The sequence below is a fragment of the Aphidius gifuensis genome, linkage group LG4 (genome assembly GCF_014905175.1).
Source record: "Aphidius gifuensis isolate YNYX2018 linkage group LG4, ASM1490517v1, whole genome shotgun sequence".
NCBI classification, from domain to species: Eukaryota; Metazoa; Arthropoda; class Insecta; order Hymenoptera; family Braconidae; genus Aphidius; species Aphidius gifuensis.
In genome coordinates, this window is record NC_057791.1 from 5,694,112 (window position 1) to 5,717,852 (window position 23,741).

The window sequence follows — 23,741 nt, forward strand, 5'->3', positions numbered from 1 at the left end:
TTTTTTTTTTCATTGAAATAATATTAATATTACATAAGACGACAATTATTATTATTTTTTTTTTTTGTGAAAAACAAGAAAAAATTTATGTAGAGAATGCTTGTGCGATTTTTGTACTCTTTATGTATAAAATAAGCCTATGTTTTAATTGGGCAATAATTGTATGCATTTTTTTTGTTAAAAAAAACATTTATTGTTGTTTTGAATATTATTGAAAGATAAATATTCATATAAAATAAGAACTGCAAGTTTATTTTTCTATCATACCCTACTAGTTGTAATTTTAAAATATAAATTTTATGAAACATAAAACGTTGCAGATGATGATAAAATAAATGATGATGGAATAAGTGTCAACATCAATCATCTATGTGATGATTCTACATGAAAAATAGTCTCAATTGATGACAATATTTCCAAATGATTTTAAATTATCTTTCCAATCATTAACTCCAAATTTTGTAAGAATTTTCAGGAAGTTTTTAATTTATACTTGATGATTTCACCCATAAATTCATCATAATATTACATGATTATAATAATCTCCAACAATTTGAATGTCTAATAAGTCATCATCGAAACTATTGATTTCGAATTTCGTAAGAATAGACTATAAAGTCCATTATTTCCTCAATCTTACAACGAATACATTTGAAAGTCATTTAATGTTGCATAAATAAAATACTATTGTTATTCTAATATCTGCAGTATTATAATTAGATGATGTTCCAATTTAAACTCTTTTTTCTGCAGATTATCAATTCATTTTTAACATTTTTAAATTCAATTTTCTCTAGTTTGTAAATTTTAGTATCTAAAAATCAAGCCAATCAATATAATTTTTCATAAATACATTAATTTTTATTAATTATATATTAACAATAAATAAACAAAAGCTATTATTTATAAAAATTAATAAACAATTTTATATAAAAACTCATTAATTCAACAATAAATAATAGTTACTTTCACATACAGATTTTGAAAGTTGTGTTGCAATAAAAAAAAAAACAATTATAAATAATTATTATACATATAAAAGTAAAGTATAAATTTATAAAATTGTTTAATTAATTAATTAATTAATTATAATTTTTTTATATGATACATACATATAAAATAAAATAGTAAAAAATTATTTCTTTTGTAAATGATATTTAATTGTTATTGGCATTGTTATTATAAATGAATTTATTTATGCAAAATAATAATTGCATTAATAAATATATAACAATGTGAATAGTGTATGTATATATTGGTAAATAAGCATACATGTATATGCTTTCCACACAAACACAAAAAAAGTAATTGTTGTGTGTTGCGACCGCCATCTTGCTGCCTCCAACATTGACATGTCTATTTCTAATGTTATTATACACAAAAAAAAAATTATATATTGATAATTAAATGTGAACACAGGTGTTACATGATAACATTAAAACCATAAATAAAAATATAATAATATTATTAATAAATTAATTTACAGTGTGACAATGTCTATGGATTAAAATATTGTTTAAATAAAAATTACATATTTCGAACCCCTGACCTTATGTACATAGTTTGAGGTGCATCGTTTTTTTTTTTTTTTCATTAATTTTTATATTCATTTTGTGGATTAAAAAATAAAGAAGACAATAATTATTAAGTGAGTATTATTTTTAAAATTTGATTAATAACTCAAAGTGTTAATAATTAAATTAATTTGTGATTAATATTCAGGTTGATTGTTGATTAAAAAAAAAAAAAAAAAAAAAAAAGCGTTGTTATTGAATGAATTTAAGAGAGAGGCAAACATAACCAACAAATAATAAATATTGTGAAACATAAATGTTTGTCAAAATTGATTGATAAATCAACAAAGTTTTAGTGATGAAATAATAGTAAACACAAAAATATATATTTAAATTAATGTCAGTTTATAAAATGTATAATAATTCAATAGTTAACAAAAAAATATCATAATGAAAACAACTGTATGACAAAAAAATTAATTATTATTAACAATAATTATGTTTCAATAATGATAATTGCTCCAAGACCCATTTAGCAATTGTCTCGTATTTTATTTATTACAAACTTGATAAACAAAACAATAAACAAATAAAATTATTTAATTAGTTTTTTTTTTTTTAAATAAATAAACAATCAAGTTAATTATAATTTAACGAGATTATTGCATATGGGTCTTTGGAACTTTTTAAAAAATAGAATACATTTGTTTTGTTTTTTTTTTTTTTTTTTATTTTGACATTGAAGTATTACTAAAATAAAATAAAAAAATGTGGTAATATAAAAGTGAAAATAAATTGAGAATAATTACAAATGGCAAATCAATCAATGAAAATACCATTGAGCATGGACAATAAATTAAAATTTTCAGATCGTTTAAACGAATTGTTAAAGACTGATACAAAAGCAGATCCTGATCCATATGTATTTTGTGAACCAGAACCAATATTATCAACAATAACAGATAAAAATATTGATATTAAAAATTCAAAATACATAACAACAAAGACAACATCAACAACAACAACACGTGGTAATAATAATAAATGTCAAAAAAGAAGAATAAAATTACCAGATGATGGATTAACAAATTATAGTGATACAATAAATATACAAAATGGTTATAATGATTATAATAATGATTTAATTAAAAATAGAGATATGAAAAATATACGTAATTATGAATTAAAATATACAACAAATGATTATCGTTGTGGTAATAATAAATTAAATAGACAAAATATAAATTTAATAAGACGTCAATCACGTGATCATACATTATTATATTATCCACGTGCTGGTGATGAAATATCAGATAGTGAATCAAGTGGTGATGAATTAACAATATATCAAAGACACTGGTTTACACCAATTGATAATGAACATAATGGACCAAGATCAGCAAGATTATCACAAATTAGATCACAATTACGTCGTCGTCTTATACAATTACATAAAGGTGGACAAGAATCTGAAATATTAATACGTGATAGAACACAACGTTTACTTGGTGATACATTTAGAAATCGTATTATTGGAGAAATTAGAAAAAAAAATACAATAAATAATAAAAATATACAAACATTTGATTCATCATCTTCATCATCACCGTCATCTTCATCCTCATCATCATCATCATCATCTTCATCATCTACAACTTCTTCTTCATCATCATCCTCATCATCTTCATCATCATCATCAACAACAACAAGTAATCCTTCATTAAGTGGTGGTCAATGTGGTATTGAAGGCTGTCGACAATTATCACTACCTTGTACACGTCATTGTTCACAACATATTATGCTTAATACTGATCAATTATTATTTGAACATTGTACTGCTAAATTTAGTGATAATACACAATGTTGTATACCGGTATTTGATGTTTCACATGAATTACCATTATGTACAGAACATGCACGTAAACGTGATAATTATAATCGTAAAGCACAAGAAATTAAACCAAAGAAGACACGTAAAAAATCATTAACATCATCAACATCAACAACAGCATTAACAACAGCAACAACAACAACTGCAACGGCAACGACGACAATAAACACAACGACGACAACAGCAACAACAACAATACCACAATGTATAATGAAACCAAAAATAAATAAAACAACAAAATCTAAAAAACGTAAACGACAAATATCAACAACATCGCCAGTAATACCAACAACAATTAAATCAATTAATGAAAAATTAAATGATATTGTTGTTGTTAAAAATGAACAACAACTACCATTACTATCACCGCCACCACCACCACCACCACTGTTACAACCACCACCATTGTTACAACCACCTCAATTATTGCAACCATTACAACAACAACAGCAGCAACACCAACAACATCAACATCAACAATATACAAATAATATTATACATAATGATCTATTACAAATTAAAACATTAAATAATTTAAATACAATGACTCACAGTGGTAATGCATTAAATACTGGCACATCACCAAATATTGGACTTGGACTTGGTCCACTTGGATTAACGAGTAGTCTTAAAGTTGAACTTGGTGATCATGAAGTATTTGCTGCTCTTGATCCTACTGAGCATGACTTTGGTAATGTTTTAAATAATTTACCAGTTGATGCATTTAATGATTTATTTACTGGTAAGTTTGGTTTCTTTATTTGATTTTTTTTGTTAAATATGAATAATGTGATTTGAATTTTTTTTTTATTTATTTTTCAACAGAAAGTCGTAATGGTGAATTTGAACCATCAAGAGAAGAAGAAGAAGAACTTGAACGTGCACTAGAAGCTGTTGATAAAGATGTAAGAAATCTTGAACGAATGGGACAAACACATGGTTTATTGGAGCCTGCATTACTTGCCCAACTTATGTCTGATATTGCTTCGTAGCCTATCAACGAGTCTTTACAATTATCATCTTAAAAAGTAAAAAAAAAAAAAATGTGAAATACTGATTTTTAATTTAAAATATCTATTTTTTAAAAAGAAAATCATTTTTTTTTTTGTTTTTTCTTTTCTTTTGACATGTGTACATCAGTTTAATTGTAGAAAATAATTTGTGTATGTGTTGATCAGTGTAACACATGTATTTTATCGTTGTGTCAAAAATAATTCAAATGTGTCTAATGAAGTTGAATAATATGGATTTTTTAACTAAACAAATTAATAAGAAAAAAATTATTGTTTTTGTATTGAACAATGTATTTTTAAAATCATTAGAAAAAGTATTTCAAACTCTAGTTAAATTTCTAGAGACACTGATTTTTTTACACTTTATTCATGGCAAATAAATTATAATATTTAAAAAATGTAAAAATAAAATAAAACAAGAACAAAAAAAAAACACAGGTAAATTTGTAAAAACAAAAAAAAAACTATTTATCTTTCAATTAAGAAAAATATTGTTAATGTCGCTTTGTAAATATTGCAAATCACTTTGTAACACTTATTGGAAAAAACAATACAATTAATTTTAGAAAATTAATTTTTTCACCAGTAATTATTATACAAGAAATAAAAAAGATGACATTATTATTTACCTAGTGCTTTATAATTCAAAGTGTCTGCTAAAAAAAAGCAAAAAGAAAAAAAAACAATAAATAATAGTTGTATTTTAAAAATCGTTGATGTGATTGGATGTGTGATTGTGTGTGAAGAAAAGTACAACTTTTCTATAGAAAAAAAAAAAATAATGACTGAGATAAAAGTCTACGAAGCCAATGTTTTCAAATAGAATTCAAAATGACTTATAATTGTTGAGTCAAAAAAAAAGTAAAAAAAAAAAATAAAATAAACCTCTACTTGGTTTTTAGGTGGTAATATTAGTTAATACTAAAATTCAATTTGTATCATATTATTATTATTATTTTTCAATTAGTAATAATTACAATAAGTATAATATTTTTTACAATTTTTTTCTTTCTTTTGTAGTGATTATTTTTTGCTACCCTCTTTATTATGAATTATTATTTATTATTTTCACTGGAAATTTATCTATAATTTCTGTATCTGAGCTATACTCTGGCATATTTGTAAATTTATCTTCGATAATCTAAATTCAACACAGATTAAAAATAATTAAAGTCAAATATATTTATTATATAATATTATTTTTATTTAATTAAATTAACTTACACTTGCTTTTTTAATATTTTCATTTGTTGAACTTTTTCTTGTTTGCCAATTGTCATCTTTATCATCTTCATCATCATCATCTTTATTGGAGTGGCTAGACAAACCAATTGGACAAAGCATTATGTCATAATTAGATCTTGGATGACCAAGTATTCCAATATTAATATTCATACTTTGTAATGACTCTTCCTTGGCCAAAAGACAATTTTTTAAATAAACAATACGAGGATCCTTAAACTCAGCATCAATTATTCCTAACAAATAAATTATTAGTACAAACTTTTAGTCAACTTTTGATGATAAAACTTTTTTATTGTAAGAAGTATATACCTAAAGATAATATTCTATAATCATCAGCATCATTAATTATCAATTTTGGTAGCGTTGAATTTTTTAATAATTTATTTTTATTATCAATTTGTTTACCATGTAAAATTTCAATATCATCATTTTGAATATTTTGATAAATAACATCACCATATTTACGTTTAGCTGAATTATAAGAATCAGTACAAAATAAACGATGAATTTCAATTTCAATTAAATTAAAATTTTGTCGTTTCAATGCAATCCATACAATTCTATGAGAAATACTTAGTAAAATTTCATATAAACGTAAATCTTTTTCACCTTGTGATTGTACTGATAATATAATTTTACCATATGATGTTTTCATATGATGAAAATTAATACTTTCATCACAACCAGTTATAATATCACAATATTCTTTAGCTAAAATACATCTTAATATTTTTAATTCATTACAATGTGTTATACGTTTACCACCAGCAAATGGATTTTGTAATTTTTTAATTTTTAATTTATTATTAAAATGCTCATTCCATATGTCAATATATAATTGAAAATACATAATAAGACATCTTAAAAAACGATCAACAATATTTAAATGAAAAAATTTTACAAATTCTTTATTAATTGGTGTTTTTATTAAAAATAATACTAAATTTTTAATGTCTTTTAAAATTATTATATCTGGTATTTTAATTTTACGTTGATAACATTTACGAAAACGTATCTGTAAGCCAAAAAAAAAATAATATTATTTATATATTATAATTTTTAATGACAATTTACCTTTTCTTCTGGATTTAAAGTATCTGAAATATTTAAAATTAAATAACCATGGGGACAATATAGCTTTGATTTTTTTAAAATAGTCTTATTTGTTTTTTGACTTTTAATTTTATCTTGTTTATCAGTCCTGTAAGTAAAATAAATATATAGTATTTGTTTAAATTGTAAATTTAACAGTAACAATTACCCCAATGGAACAACACTTTTATAAAAATCATCCCATATGAATTTTTGATCATTAATCATGACTCCTAATGAATTTTCTAACCGATAAAAAGAAAAAACAAACAAACAAATTTAAAAATAAAACCTGAAGTTGTTTATTGATTTATTAAATTTGTTAAAATGGAGTTTGCTTAGTTGGCCTATATTTTTTTAAATATAATAATGATTAAACATCAAACAAAAAGATTTTTATTATTAATATTTTATTGATTCTTTTATGCTCAAATTAATATAATTGACAGTAGTAACAAATATAATTAAAGTGCTTGTTTAGCTTCAAGTTCTAATTGTGCTTGAATATGATATGGTGTTGGCATTTCATCAAGTACAGCTTGATCATCAGGAAATATTGCTTCTGATTTTTTTTTATAAAAATCTTTATTAACTGGTATTTTAGCTGTTACAGAATTACTCCAATGATGAATTCTACAACGTACTTTAACTTGTTCTTTTTTGTTAACTGTAATTGTAATATAAAATTCTTTATTTTCATATTCATCATTTGGACCAATAATATCACGTTCAGGTAATGTTAAACAATCATCAGTTAAAAATATTCCTGCTTTACGAAGTGCTGCTCTAACATGATATTTTTCTAATTTCCAAGGATTATCATATGACATTGTTACATTGAGTAAATAATTTTTTAATATACTTAATAATCTTGGTATATATGGTGAGCTGTATTTTGTCTTAGCACGATCTTCATTTTCACTATCATATTTAATAATATTTTCTGGTGTTGCATAAACACCTAAACCAGGAAGTAGAAGACGATTGTATGCACGTAATGGTGGCATTGTAACTCTATCACCTCTATCACCAATACCTTCAACATAACTTGTTAATATAATATCAATTGGTTTTTTTTTTTTAACATCTGTATTTTCAACAAGATCATAAATAAAATGTCGATGCTTTAGACGTTTTGCTCTTCCACCAGTTTTATGCAAAGGAACTGGATTTCTTCTTTGCAATACAAATGTATTCTAAATAATTGGACAAAAAATTAAATAAATATTTAATTGTTGATACTATTTTTGTTTTTTTCTTTTTGTACCTATTAATTTCGATTACTTACTCGTGTTTGTTGTGATAATACTTCAAATGGCAACTGTAACAATCTTGTTGCAGTTCTTGATAAAACATTTGTCAACATGTTTACTTGATTCATGATGTTTTTGTTTAATAATTAACTTTATTTATTTATATTTTAAATAATTTTCAGGTAGTTGACAACAGTTGACAAATAAACAAAGTTTAACAATTTGTGCAAATTTGTGTGTTTCGAAGGTTATGTTCAAGTTTGAATAATAAATTACCGTGGCGTGGCGCTGCAATGAGAAAATTTTTTTTTTTTTTTTCGATGATTGTTGATGATTGTTGGTTGGCAAGTCTGTAAATAAATAAAATAAATAATTTCTTTTCCACGCGGCCAAGTAAACGCGTGAGGTATGTCTTAAATAATTTCTTCAAATAAATAATTAATAATTAACTTTTTAATAATTATATTTGCAATAATTATAAATTAATATATTTAAAAATTATTTGTATTATTAAAAAAAGTTTTAAAATAATTTTCATTAGTGAAATATTAATCTAAATGTTGAATTTGTCATGCTGAGTGTTGGCTAACCTCTAAATAAGAAACATACATACTGTTGATGATTTTTTTTTTCTAAATAACTAATTAATTTTTTAATTTGTGTATTACAGCTGTCAAAATGCCAAAAATTATGAAAGCTGGTAAGGTGGTGCTGGTCCTCAGTGGCCGGTACGCCGGAAGAAAAGCAATTGTCGTTAAAAATTACGATGAAGGTACCACCGAGAGACAATACAGCCATGCTGTTATTGCTGGTATTGACAGATATCCACGTAAAGTTCATAAACGTATGGGCAAAGCAAAGATCCACAAGAGATCAAAGATCAAGCCTTTCCTCAAAGTACGTATTAATTTATTACATAAAAAATTTAAAACATTATTTATTTATCAATCTATTTTTAACAGGTACTCAATCATGTTCATTTAATGCCAACCAGATACACAGTTGATTTGACAAATGATAAAGTTACTCCAAAAGATTTAAAAGATCCAATGAAGAGAAAAAAGGTCAGATTCCAAACTCGTGTTAAATTTGAAGAACGTTACAAGATGGGAAAGAACAAATGGTTCTTCCAAAAACTCCGTTTCTAAATGAATCTGAAACAGTTATTTAATCATTTTTACAATCATATTGACAACAACAACAACAATTGCTTGTAAATATGTCATTTATTTTGATTATCTAACTTGTAGATACATAAAATATTATAAATAAATAATTTAAAATAAATAACAACAGCTTTTTTTTTTTGTCTGTTGATGATAATGATTGATGAGCAATTAATTTAATTGTTGTTTAACTGCACTTTTGTCTGATCCACTAAAAAATAGACCAGGTTTTTTCAATTGATACTTATTGATTGTTCCAGCTAATTTTTCACAGATATTTTATATTACTTTGCTTAAATTTTATAATTATAAAACACAACAAATATTTCTAGTCATATTGTTTTTAAAATCTTCAAATTCTTTTTTTATTATCATTTAATAAACATAATAATTATACTTGATTTATAAATATATAATTTAGTGACTAATGGTATTTCTACCAAATCTTTGGAATGATTCGAAATAATTTTAAAAGAACATAGAAAAAAAATCACTGTAGATCACTGAATCGTGATTCAAAAAAAGCCTGATCAGTGTTTAAAAGTAAATTTTCAAAATCATTGTTATTTGTATTTGGTGTATTTGTACAGTCGGCATCATCAGTGTCATCATTTTCATTGTAATTTTGTGGTCCAGTTGAGGTATATTGAAATGCAGACTGTGATATATCAACTTCAACTGGAAATAATGTTGATTCAGCAAGTATATCTCTTGTTTGTGAATAATATTTAGCAAGTCCAGATGCAAATTTTTGAAGTTGCCAAACAACATCTTGTACATGTTTATTATCTAATAATTCTAATTTAACAAGAACATCTGATCTAAGCATTGCAAATTTAATTCTAGCTTCTTGTCGACATCTTAATACTAATCTATATTCATAATTACCAGTTTCAACACGATATAATGGTTCTTGAAGTGTTGCATAACTTTGTTCTTCATCATCAAGTTCTTTAACTTTTAAACAATATGATAAATATTCAAATTTTGCATCAGCATATTTACTTATTGTTAATTTTGTATCTGGTATTGCTTTATGAAGATATGTACCTAAATCATTTAATATTGGTTTTAATGTTTTTAACATATTAACACCTAATTTTTCCATTTGTCTATGTTGTTCACCAAATTGTCTAAATGCTTCACTTGCACGTGGTTGTGGTTCACGTACACCAATTGCAGCAAATGTATCACCAAATATTTTATATATTTTTGTTAAATCAAAAAATGTATATAACATTGATTTTGCATGCATAACAAGACCTTTATAAATATTTTCAGTATGTTGTAATGCAACTAAACGTTGTACTAATGCATCATTACATAAAATAGCACGTGATAAACCAAGTGCATCAGCTGTTGTACTTCCTATACCTTCAACTAAACGATGTTTAACTTTTTTCAATGCAATATCAAGTGTTTTACCTTGTCTTGGATCAGCATGTAATTTATTATAATTGATACTAACTTGTGTATCACATAATTCAATCATTTTAGCAACTTCAACTTTTGTTTTTCCTTTTACTTGTGCACCATTAATTGCACATAATTCATCACCCGATTGTAGAGTTCCATCTTTAGCAGCTGGTGTATTGTCAAATACTTGAACTATATATATACAAGGACAATCTGGTGCACCACCACCAATTGATATACCAACCAAATTATTGTTATCTTTTTGTATAACTACATTGCCAGACGTAATTGTCATACCCCTGTAAATTAAGTACACGTAATATATTAAACTAAAGCATAGCTATCAATGCTTAGATTAATAGGCTCTAATTTTTTGCTCAATTTTAAATTTACTACATGCAATTAATAGTATTTTAAATCAACAGAAAATGTTTTGTTATGACAAGTTATTTTGATGATATATTAAAGCATCATATTTCTACATGATAAATCAAATTTTGACACGCCTTAACACTGTCTTGATCAATCTTGTAAAATTATAATGCTCTAATTTTGTTCAATCATGACACAAAAACAAATAAAATAACAAATAAATTGTTTAATGACATACTTTTTATCTTCTTCAAAGTAAAACTCATCATCGAAATCCATTTCTACAACTGTTCACTGTTCCTGAAATCAATCTGATTAGTATTCATGAAATAGCAATATATTATTTTGAATAATTACATGCTACTTACTACCAAAAATCAAATTAAAATAAATTAATTATTAATGTTAATTAAAGTTCATGGAATTGTTATGTTCTTTTTTGCTCAGTTTGTTTTGATTATTTCTCTGTGTTTGTTGTGAATTTCGATTGAGAGAATTCTTGGATTTTAGCAGTCGAAAAAAATTTCTTCTGTCGAAAATGATAAGGAGATAAGAGACCATTAAAATTTTTTTGCGCATCGCGCAGTGTCATGCGTTGACAACCGTTAAATTGCGGTAAATTAACTGCAAATTAACTGAGCAGTGTGGTGGAAATGGACCTTTTTTATTTACTCATTTTAATTGCGCATGTGTAGATAACAATTATCTTTGTCTTACACACGTGCAACCCTGAACACAGTCGACATAAGTCATTGAGAAAAAAAAACAAAAAACATTTATCCCGTGGTATTCACGTTTACTCCGAAGTTTGTTATAAATAATTAGTTTTTCTTATTATTATTTATTAAAATCTGTCAATTGATACAAAGTTATTATTTCAAAATATATAAATTTGCTTATTTACTTATGAATAATGGCAGAGAATCTGGGAAAACGTCCATCGAAAAGCATCCTAAAAACATCAAGTAGTTTTGACACCAACGAGACACCACGGTTATTATAAATTTTTATTTTTAATTTAGATTTTATAATTAGTAACAAAATAATATAATGAAACTTAATTAAATTTTTTAGACCAAGCAAAGAAACAAAATGGGATGAAATGAATATTATTGCAACATTGCATCCACCTGAAAAAGATTATGGACATATGAAAATTGAAGAGCCAAAAACTCCTTATAATTATGAAGGTTTTGATAGTAAACTTGAAGAAGATGTACTTGATTCATCCCTCGTAGCTGAAAAGTAATAAATACCTTAATATTTTTGATTAATTATCAAACTGTTTATTATAAAAAAATTTCTGTATTTTAGATTATCAAAAGGTAAACAACCAAAAATATTTGACAGTTCAAGTGACGATGAAGATGAACCAACACCTGAAGAACGAGGTAATAATTGTGATTTCATTAATTTTTAAATCACAAAACTAATTAATATTTTTATTAATTATTTTTTTAGAAAAAAGAAAAAGTTTTGAAGCTAAACGTAAAAGTCATTATCGTGAATGGGATGCTGTACAACGTAGCAAACTTTTAGAAGAAGATTCTGATTCTGATAAAAGTGATGATGATGAAAAAAATGAAAATTGCCAATTTAAAAACAATACTGATGAAATAGTCAGGAGAGATGCCACAAATGTGATTCGAGATTTAACAACTCCCGAAAATAGCAATTAAATTCATTTGAATTTATATGATTAGGTTTATGTGTTTCGTCATGTTAATTAATTTAGTGAGTCAGTTGTATCAAGTTCAATATAATAAACCCTTCTGGTTGCTTCCTTTTAAATACTCAATTTTAATTATGAACTTTGTTTTTTGTTGACTTTGACAAAAACAATCTGCAAGGTATCAATTATCAACTGATAAAATTTGTAGATGATTTATTAAATTGACTGATTTATCTTTAGAAAATTATTAATTTTTCGAAATAACCACTTGGAGTTTTATAATAATTATCAGGGTGTTTTGGACATGCTGGTGCATAGATTAGGCTACTTTTTTGTTGATTTAAATTGTTCATACTAAGCCTGGTAATTATTTCAAGAACAAACTTTGACTAAAATCATATTTTTTGATTGTTAAATTATATACGTTTATCATTTTCTTTTTTTGTGATATCGTAATGATTATATTGGGCATGATACATCTGGCTAGACTTATGATAAATTTTAAAATAGATATTATCTTTCACAATATCGTACGCAAAGTCGGTAGTGATTGTGTAAAGTATAATTACTTCCATTTGAAGATATAATTTATTTTTGATTTTTGAAAGTATCTTAAAAATAAGTTGTATATATAGCATCTACAATAAATTTAAACTTGTAGTTTAAGGATTTTGTTTTATTATTGATTTAAGTCTTGAAATAATTTAACGTAAAAGAAGTGGGCTTTGAAAAACACCAAATACCTCTTTGCCTCCCTTATGCTCCCAATACAAAACTTGAATAAATTATAAGGGAATTTTCGAAGTAATAAGGAAAACATAAATTAAAGGAAGTAAGCCTTATGAAAAACCAATTACCTCTTTGTCTATTCTATGTTTCTAATACAAAAAATTTTTTCGAAAACTGCCGGACGAAAATTCAAATTTATTAGGGGATTATATAATAGAGGAAGTAAGATTTATAAAACATTAAATACCTCTTCTGTACCCCTATGTTCCTAATACAAAAATCCAATTTTTTCGAAAACTGTCAGATGAAAATTCAAATTTAGGGAATCATAAAGCGAAGAAAGTAAGCCTTATAAAACAATAAATACCTCTTTTCCTTTCCTATGTTCCTAATACAAATTTGTTTAAACTTCAATTTTTTTCAATAAATTTACGAAATAATTAGGGAAACATACAGTAAAGGAAGCTTTTTAGAACAATAAATACCTCTTTGCTTATTCTATGTTCTTAATACAATACTTCAATTTTTTAAATAAATAATGAGTGAATTCCCACTATCTTCAGGAGAACATGAAGCAGAGGAAGTAAGCTTCATCAAATACCAAATACTTCTTCGCTCATCTAATATTCTTAATACGAAACTCAGGTTTAGACCATGTGCTTAAAACATTTGTGCAAGTATTCTGAGAATAGATAAAAAATTGCCTCATCGAATAAAACAAGAAAATTTGTTGATTTTATTAACAACAGAGAAAATAATCAGTGATTAAGAAAAACATCCATTTATCACATATTATACATAATATTTAATGAAATTATTTCACTATCAGAATGTATAATAAATATTTATTCGAGTGTTTAAATTGATTTAGATTTTTAATCATTTTATTGAATAATTTTTACAACATATTGTTGAAAACATTAATTTCGATTTATTAGTTAATTTATCGCTATTGAGCTTAATTTATCAAGACGATTTAGATTAATTATTTCATGTAAAATTGGATTCTATTTTGCTCAAGTTGTTCATTATCAACAGTCAATGTATAAACATGTTTAACATGTTTACAAAATAATAAAATATTACTGCAAATACACTGTTTAAATAATATTTAAATCATGATTAATTTTATATTTATTCTATTAATAGAAAATGCTGGTTATCAATTTTACATTATTTACATTAATATTAATGTATAACACTTCCAATTTTTAATTTTTTTGTGACACGAACAGTGCGTCCAGATTCACTGTCAGATGATTCAGATTCGGAATCATTGTAATTACTCATTGGTGTTAAATCGGATTTTGATACTTCACATGATTCAGCAGCAAAATTACCAGTTATTTTTGCTTTTTCCAATGTTCGAACTATGCAAAAAAAATATCAAGTAATTGACATATAAATTGTAGGAAAATTAACAATTAATCATACGTACTTTGTGATTCAAGAAGACTGTTTTGACGTTTAAGGTCATCAATGTCCTTTTGATGACAAGAATTTTTTCGCCGCATTTGTTGAATATGGTCAGCAGCTTTTTTCAAAATTTGTGCACGACTTGCAACTTTTTCACCTTGTAATGCTGGAACTGTATCACGAAGACTTGAAAAACTGTCTTTAATATGATCACGACGTTTTCTTTCTAATGCATTATGATGAGCACGTTTTTCAGCCTGAAAACAATAAAAATAAATTGTTATATTTCTGATTTATAACACACATATAATAACCCAAATTTTTAAACACTAATTAACGTATATTGTCATTTTTTTCAAGACAAATCCATCAATAACATCATTCAATCAAAAATATATTTATCAATTAATAATCAATGCTTGAAAAATTAATTATTATTAAATTATTTTTAAATTTTTTTCATTAATTGGCGCCATTTTCCAACATCAATGGAGAATTACTGAAAAAATAATATACACAATATCTCAATAAAATTATCTGTTTTTTGAAGTACAACTAGTTCATTTTTATAAAACAACAATTCATCCCACAATTTCCTAGAAAATACAAGTTAAATAAATAAATATTAAACATGAAAAAAAAATTTATTGAATTAAAATATTTATTATTGTTATTATTATTAAAGTAATGTTTATTATTTTTTCTTTTGTTAATTTGCCCTTGAAACACCTTATCACGACTCGATGAATAAAAATAAATGTAAATAAATAAAATGGTCAAGAAGCTGAAGAATATTATTTGTTTTCTTTTAAAGAAAATATTGTGTATTCTTTGTTATTGTAATTTAATTACCTGAGAGAAACACTGTGAATTGTTAGATTGTCGTTGGCGTGAATCGGAATCATCTCCTTCCTTAAAATTGAGAAATGTAGAATAAGCTAATACATGAACAAAGATAATAATGTTTTTTATTTATTTTTAATTTATTAAATATATTGAATTTACTTACATCACTTTCAATGTCAATATCGCGATCATCGTCACTCATAATGAATCCAAATTCGCAAAATAGAAAGTAATCTAGAAAAAACAAAAAAAAAAACACGTCTGTAATATGTAACCTTACTTTTACAATCACGCTTATTTAATGTGCAATAATTATATAAATGTTTCAAGTAACAATATGTTTTTTTGGCAAATAGTGTTAATGGAAAATTGCTAATTATTTTTATGCTTTTTTTTGTGTTGTGAATTTAATTTTATAATAATTTTTTTCTCTTACTCAATGGAAAAAGTATTGCAACAACAATGGTCAATGGCTGCAATGATGAATGCACAACAAATGTACAAAACGTGGATCAACCCAAACATGAACACATGACTAGTTTCGCGTGTTTTCTTTTTGACATAAAGCAGTTGTAAATAAAAATAACAGATGTCTCTATTGATTAATTCTGAGAAAATTAATTAAGGAATTATTATACTGCGCATTGTGCAGTGTCATGCGCAAATAAAATAAATATAAACGAAATAAATTCAAAAAAAAAAAAAGCGCATTTATTTTAATATTTGAAAATAAGTAATATTTGCCTTGACAGCGCCATTTTTTATTGACTTTGGCAAATGAATTATCTATTAAATAAAGAGCAGACAATTATTTGCATTATTTATTGTTAAAATATTTATTAACCAATAAAATTCCGTTCAAAATTAATTTGAAATAGATCGATTTCATAGAATTTCTACGAAAAAAAATTTGTGCTTTTTATTGAGCCGTATATTTTCTATCGGAGAATTGAAAAACTTAATATTTTTTCGCTGATTAAAATTTCAACTTTTTGAATGTAATTATGTAAAGCTTTGTCGTTGTTGTTTTTAGAATAGATAAACAAATTAAATTAAATTAAAAATCTTTCTAAAATAGTTGGTACAAAATTTAAAAACCGACAGTTTTTAATGATTATTTTGATGATTTTGAATTTCGATTGAATATACTTTGATAAATAATGATTAATATATAAAATATATAATAAAATTTTTATATATGAATTTATTGTTCTTAACGTTACGCATATTTCTTGAGAAATCCAAACAAGTTGGTAAAAAAGAACAAAGAGGGGAAGGTGATGACGCTGTGGCTGTAGTAATCTCATGTTACCAACGTCGTAGCCGGGTATCAAGTTTCTTCTTTTCTCTTCTTCATCAAATTCGTCTTCCTTCTAGGCACTATTTGATTGCCCCTGAAAGTTTTTTTTTTTTTTTTTCTTTTATTTTTTCCTACTCAAACAACTATATGTCTGTAAGTAATTGTCATGGTTCCATCACTCATGTGTAAAAAATAATAAAATTTTCTGCTTTGTTGTTGTAAAAACGTTGAAAAATTACTAGTTCAATTATTAAAAAATCTTTATAAAATAATAAATATATATAAATTGCGAAAATTTATATGAAACAGATCAATTCGTTTGAGAAAAAAAAAAAAAAAAATCATCATCTTAAGTAATACGATATTACACCTGGGAGGTCGGCAAAAAAAAGAAAAAAAAATATCTCGAAAACTGAGTTTCTTAACGTTTGCGGCTAACCTAAATATATTGTTCTACAACCTTATTTTGAAAAACGTGTTTGCAATGGCTTACAACACTTGTCATTATTTTATTTTTTTTATTTATTCTTTGAAATTAAATTTATCAATAAGATTTCGTGCTCCTTGGAAATTGAATTGCGTATATGATTATAAAAAATATAGAGAAGAAAATGCTGAGATGCTATTCTTGTTAATAAAATTATTTAAATTTTAATTTCATCAGTTTTTAATCATGAAAAATATATGCAAGATATTATATTTCATATTAAAAATATGAGTATTTTAATTAATAATGCGTATCTATATATTTTTTCATTAAACTTTCTAACACTAGTATATACAAAAGCAGATTCAAGTAATATGACCGTGCACGACAAGTGCTTGGATATAATTATTAGAGCGGTTCAATGAAGCAGAAATTTTCAAAGCGCTTCAAAAAAAAAAACGTTGAAATTCTTCTTTATCGAAATTTGCTAGCGCGAATCGAAAAATCTTTTTCGAAATTTCGAAATTTAAATAATACAAAACGGCTATTATTTTTTGTTGAAAATTTCTATAGCCACTTTGCAAAAAAAAAAGCTTTGACAAGTGTACCCTTGCACTTACTAAAGCGTTCCGATGAAAACAAAGGCTTTGCAAAATTAAAAGTTCATAAAAACAATACCCGCAGCTAGCAGGTTTCGAAAATTCTTAAAGCCTCTATAAATTTATTTGACAAAAAAACAATAAACATATATTTTCGAAACACATATTAAATATTTTATAAATAAAAAATAAATAATTGTTTTTAAAATTTCAAATCCTCTTTCCATTGATAAAACAAAACAAGAAATATTTTGAGCTGCAATCAATACATAGTTTTCCAACTTCAATATAAAAAAAAAGAAATATTGATTGGAAAAATAGATTGTACATTCATTCTAAAATAAAAAAAAATTGATGTCCTTTTTTTTTTTATTTTTAGTTGTATTCTTTTGGAACATCAGAGGCCATCAATGTGTTTGCTGAACCTTCTGTACTCGGGGTGCCTCTACTTCAGGGTGGCGTCACGGTCGAGACGCTTCCGGTGTCATATTACGCTAAGAGCCTTCCTTTGGCCTTTTTTTTTTTTTTTCATATTTTTTCATATATTTTTCTTTATCCCTACTCTTTCACTCTATGTTTCTCGTTTGACGACTTATAATATATGTTTAGTAGGATGCAACAAAAACACGTTTTAAAACTGAATTCAGAAGACATCTGGTTGCGAGGCTTGGGTGGCCGCATTCTTTTAACTCATCTGATAATACAATAATTTTCTATTATGCAAGTAATTTTAATTGTTCATATTAGTGATAAATACAAACACAATAAAAAAACACTCATAATTAGTAACAGTTGTTTTTTAACATGGGTTTTAAAAATAAAATAAAATAATCAACAACACTGGTCGTTTTGTTGTCTTTTAGTTATCTTATTTTTAATCCTTTCTTTCTTAAAATAAAAAATTATCATGTCAATTAATTCAAATGGACATAGTATACTCAAAAACTGTCCTTAGTATTTTTTTTTAGATCGAAGAAAATTCAATATGTACTCTTGTAAAATATTAAATCTCAATTGAAATTACGCATTTCAATTTAGAAAAAAAATGTAATTCAAATTTTTGCAGAGTAAATAAATTTGAATTTAAATTATTGTCAATTATTTTTAGGTAAATTTAATTACTATATATTTTTTATATTGTTTATTTAAATATTTTTTAAAATATTTTTTTTTTAAATAAAACTTGAATTAATTTTTGAGATAAAAAAAACAAAAAATTTATACTATCTAGAAGTTTAAACTTTGATTTGTATTGTTTATTCACGCAATAGTGAACGTAATCGTAAACTGTATGGTCTATTATAGTATAAGCCCCAGCGGGAGGTCTCTCCAGGTCATTTGCTACACCAAGCATTTTCTGTATATCAATAAACCAAAAATAACAAACACAATGATTAAAAAAAGAAACCTAGATATGCGTGAACCTTTTTAATTTTTATATTTATAATCCATAAAATTAAAAATAGTATACAATAACTATTAATTTATATCTATTTATTCCTAAATTTATTTTAATTAATTTATTGATTAATTTGTTAAAACTCTAGCTATAATAAAAAATATCTAAATATATTTTTACATTGATAATTAAAATGAAAACCATTTTGACATTTTCCTTTTAATATTTGACGAATAATAAAAACACAATAGAGTTACTCTTGTATGCCTAAACCTATATATCGCGCCTGAATATTTTTTATATGAGGGCTGCTTGTAGGAGAAGGTGGTGATATCGAGTTACTAATTTCATTGGTTATGGTCTACGTTTCATACAAATACAAAATTCTAATGGCAATGCTATACAAGCGTCCAAAAATTATACAAATATTATATTATCCAAATACCAAAAATTTATATCTATTTCTATAATAAAATTTTATAAAAATTTAATAAAACTATAGCTAAGTACTTTTTTTGGCTTCTCAATATACTTGAATAATTTTTCACAAAATTAATTTACATATTAAAAACATTAACAATATAGAAATTAAATTGATTAAAAAGTTTATTTCACTTCACTTTATCAACTTGACTAAATTAAAAAAAAATAATTTAAAAATTATATGTTTCTACCTGGGGTTGGTAATACAAATTAATAGCAAGTATATAATTTTAATAATAAAATTGAATCAGAATAAATGTAGACTATATTTGTATATAAAAAAATTGCACGTAAAACAAAAAATAATTATTGATTATGATCAGTAAATGTAACTTGATACATGTTTTCCTTTCATGCACTTGTATGTTTTTATTTATTAAAGTCAATAAACATCTCTGTAAATATATTATATAGGGATTGCCTAATTGAATTTTTTAGTGAATCCTCGTTATTATCCATAACTGGTGAATCTTATTTGGGGTTGTTAGAAAACATCCACTCGGGCACGTGATCATCCACGTGTTATTTAATATAATGTCTAACACGTGTAAGATAACTGATGTGAAATATATAATTGCTATTGTTTACAATTATTATCTTTCAAAAATATATTTAATGGATCCATCAAAAATGATATTATAAATTACATGTCTGTCTATTTTTAGAAAGATTATATTTATTTTTAAATTAATTGGATTGAAGAATATGTATCTTTTACATTTACAAAAGGTGAATCCCTCATTATCGTGTTGAAATTTATATTGAAAAATATTATTTTTACAATTTTTATTATTGATTTAATGAAATTTTTAAAATAATTGTTGTTCTTTTTTTAAGTGTAAAACTATTTATCATTTATTTATCAGTCTATTTATTGATAGAAATTTTTAAAAATTTACTGTGTATTTAAAGATTTTATTTTTCGACAAACTGTTATCTTGATTCATCAATTTTTTGTGCTTGTTTAATAGATCGTAAATAGATTTTTATTTTATTTTTTCAATACTATATCTTGTCTACAAAGATGAATACAAAACAAAAAAAAAAATAAAAACGAAACTTGTTTTGTCCCAGTTTTGGTACTGATTTCGTAACATCCAGTTGGGTTTCGATTCCCGTGCGTTTCAGGTAAGTTTTAATATAAAATTCATTCACTATTTTTCTTTTACGAAAATAACATTTACTCATGGTATATATATTTTTAATTGAACAATAGTTTATCCAGTATTGTTAGACGAATGCAGTAGCATAATCTCAATTCTCAATAGCTCAAAGACTCCAAAAAAAAAAAAAAAAACTATAAAACAAAATCAATTGAAAAAAAAGCCTGCGATATAATTTTTCATAATCATTATTTGTAGGCTCAACTTATCGATACAAAGTTTGGAAATTAATTTGTATATAATTTATCAGATGCTCTAGTTCAATTTCATTTTTAAAATGTTTATTGAAGAAAACTCATATGTATTATTTGTTGATGATTATTTAAAGAAGGTTTGAGAACTTGAAAAAAAAAAAATATAAAAAAATTATATATACCTAGTTGAATAAGAAATTCCAGGGGTCAGGACGCAATTACACAGACATTCAGACACACCATGACGTCTTTTAACAGTGTATAGAAAATGTTAGGTACCCGGCGCCTATGCCTTATGGTTACCAACAATACACGTCGAGTGAACGATGTCTTCTCTTGATGTGTGCTTTCTTTACAATGCCGCCATTTATGCGAACATAATACGTATTACATCTCAACTCGATGCTCTTTTACGGTTTTCTTTTCAAATTTATATATATTTTATCCAAACTTTCTATGCTTGAATTATCAATAGAAGTATTTTATTTTTTTCCTTTTTTTTTACATTTATTATTATAACAATTGACTTCGCTAATCGTATCACAAGTATTCAACTTTATAATCGGAAAATTTTCTCAGGATTAGAAATAAGAGTTTTGGCAGGTATTGTGAGCTGAAGAAATAGAGTAAAATATTTTAAATTATTTATTTTAAATGTTAATTAAATAGCTTTAATTTAAATATTAATTTTTTAAAATTTTTTGAGTTGGATAGTTTAATGAGAACTTGTTTCATTGCAAATCATGCGGGGTTGTTTAACTCGTAATACAAAAATGTAAAATAAAATTTTCTGTAATATTTTTTTGTTGTTTTGTTCTTCAGAGAAGGAATATATTACTATAAAAATTTTTATCTCTTAAAAATTTTCTTGATCTAGTCAATTCCAAATGGAAGCAGAACAGAGTGTTGATTTAATTTTGTTATTTTTTTTTTATCAAAAATATGGAAAATATGTTTTAACATGAAAAGAACATAATAATTTTTGGTCAACAAAGTTTGGACCAAATCCACTCACATGTGACAGTGGGTAACGTATACATAAGTGACACTTAGCATTCGACATCCGTCCCATGTCAATCAAAAACTATAAAACAAACGATATGGCTGTTCTTTTAGCCTTTTGCGGCAAGTTATAATATATATTTCTCAGAAACAGTGGCTGACTACTATATACTTACATTATACAGCTCAACTGTTTATTTTTAGTTTAGTTTGTAAATAAAAAAATTGTAAAGCATTGAGCAGTATACTGATGGTTTGTTAAATAATAATATTTGACTGACTGAATTTAGCACTGTATTAAAAAACTGAGTGAAAATTAAGTGATGTACCCGTGTAGGAATCGCCAAGCATGGAAACATGGCCATACACTGGCCGATAAACGGCAGCCCATGATTGGTAGCCAAGCAAGGGCCATTAATGGGATATACTTGGCAAACGATCGGTCCATTATTGTGTTGCCAAGATTGGCAGTCTTGTCTTGGCCAACGTCTGGCCATTAATTGGCTGGCCATTTAATGGCTACCGTTCATCGGCCAATTCATGGCAAATTCATGGCTGGCCATTTAATGGCTGCCGTTCATCGGCCAATTCATGGCAAATTCATGACTGGCCATTAATGGCTGCCGTTCATCGGCCAATTCATGGCAAATTCATGGCTGGCCATTTAATGGCTACTGTTCATCGGCCAATTCATGGCAAATTCATGGCTGGCCATTTAATGGCTGCCGTTCATCGGCCAATTCATGGCAAAATCATGGCTGGCCATTAATGGCTACCGTTCATCGGCCAATTCATGGCAAATTCATGGCTGGCCATTTAATGGCTACCGTTCATCGGCCAATTCATGGCAAATTCATGGCTGGCCATTTAATGGCTGACGTTCATCGGCAATTCATGGCAAATCATGGCTGGCCATTGGCCACCGTTCATCGGCCAATTAATGGCAAATTCATGGCTGGCCATTTAATGGCTGCCGTTCATCGGCCAATTCATGGCAAATTCATGGCTGGCCATTTAATGGCTACCGTTCATCGGCCAATTCATGGCAAATTCATGGCTGGCCATTGATGGCTGCCGTTCATCGGCCAATTCGGCCATGGCTGGCCATTAATGGCGGCCGTTCATCGGCCAATTCATGGAAAATTCATGGCTGGCAATTAATGGCTACAAACCATCAGCTAATTTTTGACAAAAAAAAAAGAAGACAATAGAAAAAAAAAATTCAACAATGGAGCATTAAAATTAAATGAATAAATAAATATATTTGTATTTGAATAATCATCTTCAAAAAAGTCTACCAAGTCTACGAGTGAACTTAATTACTACAAGAGAACAAAAAACTTCCGAAATATATATATCGCGCTCGTGGCTCAGTTAGTTAAAGCATAGGTTTAGTGTAGGTTTAGGTTTTCGGTCGAGAGTTCGCGCCCGGCGAGAGGCAGGAAAAAAAAAAACATTTATTATAAAAAAAAACAGAGTTGGACTCGATAATCTATATATGCAATTGAAAAAAAAAATATTTTTTTTATTTTTATTTATAAAAAAATTA

At 25.8% G+C, this 23,741-nt stretch overlaps 7 protein-coding genes across 10 annotated transcripts; 3 read left to right on the forward strand and 4 right to left on the reverse strand.

The window, feature by feature from the left end:
- The first annotated feature begins 1,293 nt into the window (after positions 1-1,293).
- LOC122854839 (putative uncharacterized protein DDB_G0277255) lies at positions 1,294-5,234 on the forward strand. Of its 2 annotated transcripts, XM_044155849.1 has the most exons (3): positions 1,294-1,648; positions 2,384-4,147; positions 4,231-5,234. In XM_044155849.1, exons 2-3 carry the CDS (start codon positions 2,674-2,676, stop codon positions 4,395-4,397), a joined length of 1,641 nt encoding a protein of 546 aa, XP_044011784.1. In that variant the 5' UTR covers positions 1,294-1,648; positions 2,384-2,673; the 3' UTR covers positions 4,398-5,234. The 2 variants fall into 2 exon arrangements, with proteins under 2 accessions (XP_044011784.1, XP_044011783.1); XM_044155848.1 differs by lacking the exon at positions 1,294-1,648 and having other exon boundaries at positions 1,723-4,147.
- On the reverse strand, positions 5,071-6,983 carry LOC122853767. Its single transcript, XM_044154185.1, has 5 exons — positions 6,925-6,983; positions 6,738-6,864; positions 5,973-6,678; positions 5,643-5,896; positions 5,071-5,559 (listed from the first exon to the last, which is right to left on the reverse strand). The coding sequence occupies exons 1-5, from the start codon at positions 6,981-6,983 to the stop codon at positions 5,464-5,466; spliced, it is 1,242 nt and encodes a 413-aa protein (XP_044010120.1). The 3' UTR covers positions 5,071-5,463.
- Positions 6,984-7,154: 171 nt separating this feature from the next.
- On the reverse strand, positions 7,155-8,256 carry LOC122854842 (39S ribosomal protein L9, mitochondrial). The gene is made up of 2 exons (XM_044155852.1): positions 8,044-8,256; positions 7,155-7,951 (listed from the first exon to the last, which is right to left on the reverse strand). The coding sequence occupies exons 1-2, from the start codon at positions 8,134-8,136 to the stop codon at positions 7,220-7,222; spliced, it is 825 nt and encodes a 274-aa protein (XP_044011787.1). The 5' UTR covers positions 8,137-8,256; the 3' UTR covers positions 7,155-7,219.
- A 69-nt stretch (positions 8,257-8,325) lies between these two features.
- LOC122854843 (60S ribosomal protein L27-like) lies at positions 8,326-9,237 on the forward strand. The gene is made up of 3 exons (XM_044155853.1): positions 8,326-8,414; positions 8,679-8,905; positions 8,971-9,237. Exons 2-3 carry the CDS (start codon positions 8,687-8,689, stop codon positions 9,154-9,156), a joined length of 405 nt encoding a protein of 134 aa, XP_044011788.1. The 5' UTR covers positions 8,326-8,414; positions 8,679-8,686; the 3' UTR covers positions 9,157-9,237.
- On the reverse strand, positions 9,215-11,524 carry LOC122854840 (PRKCA-binding protein). Of its 2 annotated transcripts, none has more exons than XM_044155851.1 (3): positions 11,331-11,524; positions 11,201-11,262; positions 9,215-10,889 (listed from the first exon to the last, which is right to left on the reverse strand). In XM_044155851.1, the coding sequence occupies exons 2-3, from the start codon at positions 11,239-11,241 to the stop codon at positions 9,665-9,667; spliced, it is 1,266 nt and encodes a 421-aa protein (XP_044011786.1). In that variant the 5' UTR covers positions 11,242-11,262; positions 11,331-11,524; the 3' UTR covers positions 9,215-9,664. The 2 variants fall into 2 exon arrangements, with proteins under 2 accessions (XP_044011786.1, XP_044011785.1); XM_044155850.1 differs by having other exon boundaries at positions 9,222-10,889; positions 11,334-11,513.
- Positions 11,525-11,704: 180 nt separating this feature from the next.
- On the forward strand, positions 11,705-13,300 carry LOC122854844 (protein phosphatase inhibitor 2-like). Its single transcript, XM_044155854.1, has 4 exons — positions 11,705-11,955; positions 12,037-12,207; positions 12,277-12,353; positions 12,424-13,300. The coding sequence occupies exons 1-4, from the start codon at positions 11,876-11,878 to the stop codon at positions 12,639-12,641; spliced, it is 546 nt and encodes a 181-aa protein (XP_044011789.1). The 5' UTR covers positions 11,705-11,875; the 3' UTR covers positions 12,642-13,300.
- Positions 13,301-14,219: 919 nt separating this feature from the next.
- LOC122854845 (protein max-like) lies at positions 14,220-16,171 on the reverse strand. 2 transcript variants are annotated; one of them, XM_044155856.1, is made up of 5 exons: positions 16,062-16,171; positions 15,789-15,859; positions 15,632-15,691; positions 14,802-15,036; positions 14,220-14,733 (listed from the first exon to the last, which is right to left on the reverse strand). In XM_044155856.1, the coding sequence occupies exons 2-5, from the start codon at positions 15,825-15,827 to the stop codon at positions 14,552-14,554; spliced, it is 516 nt and encodes a 171-aa protein (XP_044011791.1). In that variant the 5' UTR covers positions 15,828-15,859; positions 16,062-16,171; the 3' UTR covers positions 14,220-14,551. The 2 variants fall into 2 exon arrangements, with proteins under 2 accessions (XP_044011791.1, XP_044011792.1); XM_044155857.1 differs by lacking the exon at positions 15,632-15,691.
- Positions 16,172-23,741: the final 7,570 nt, after the last annotated feature.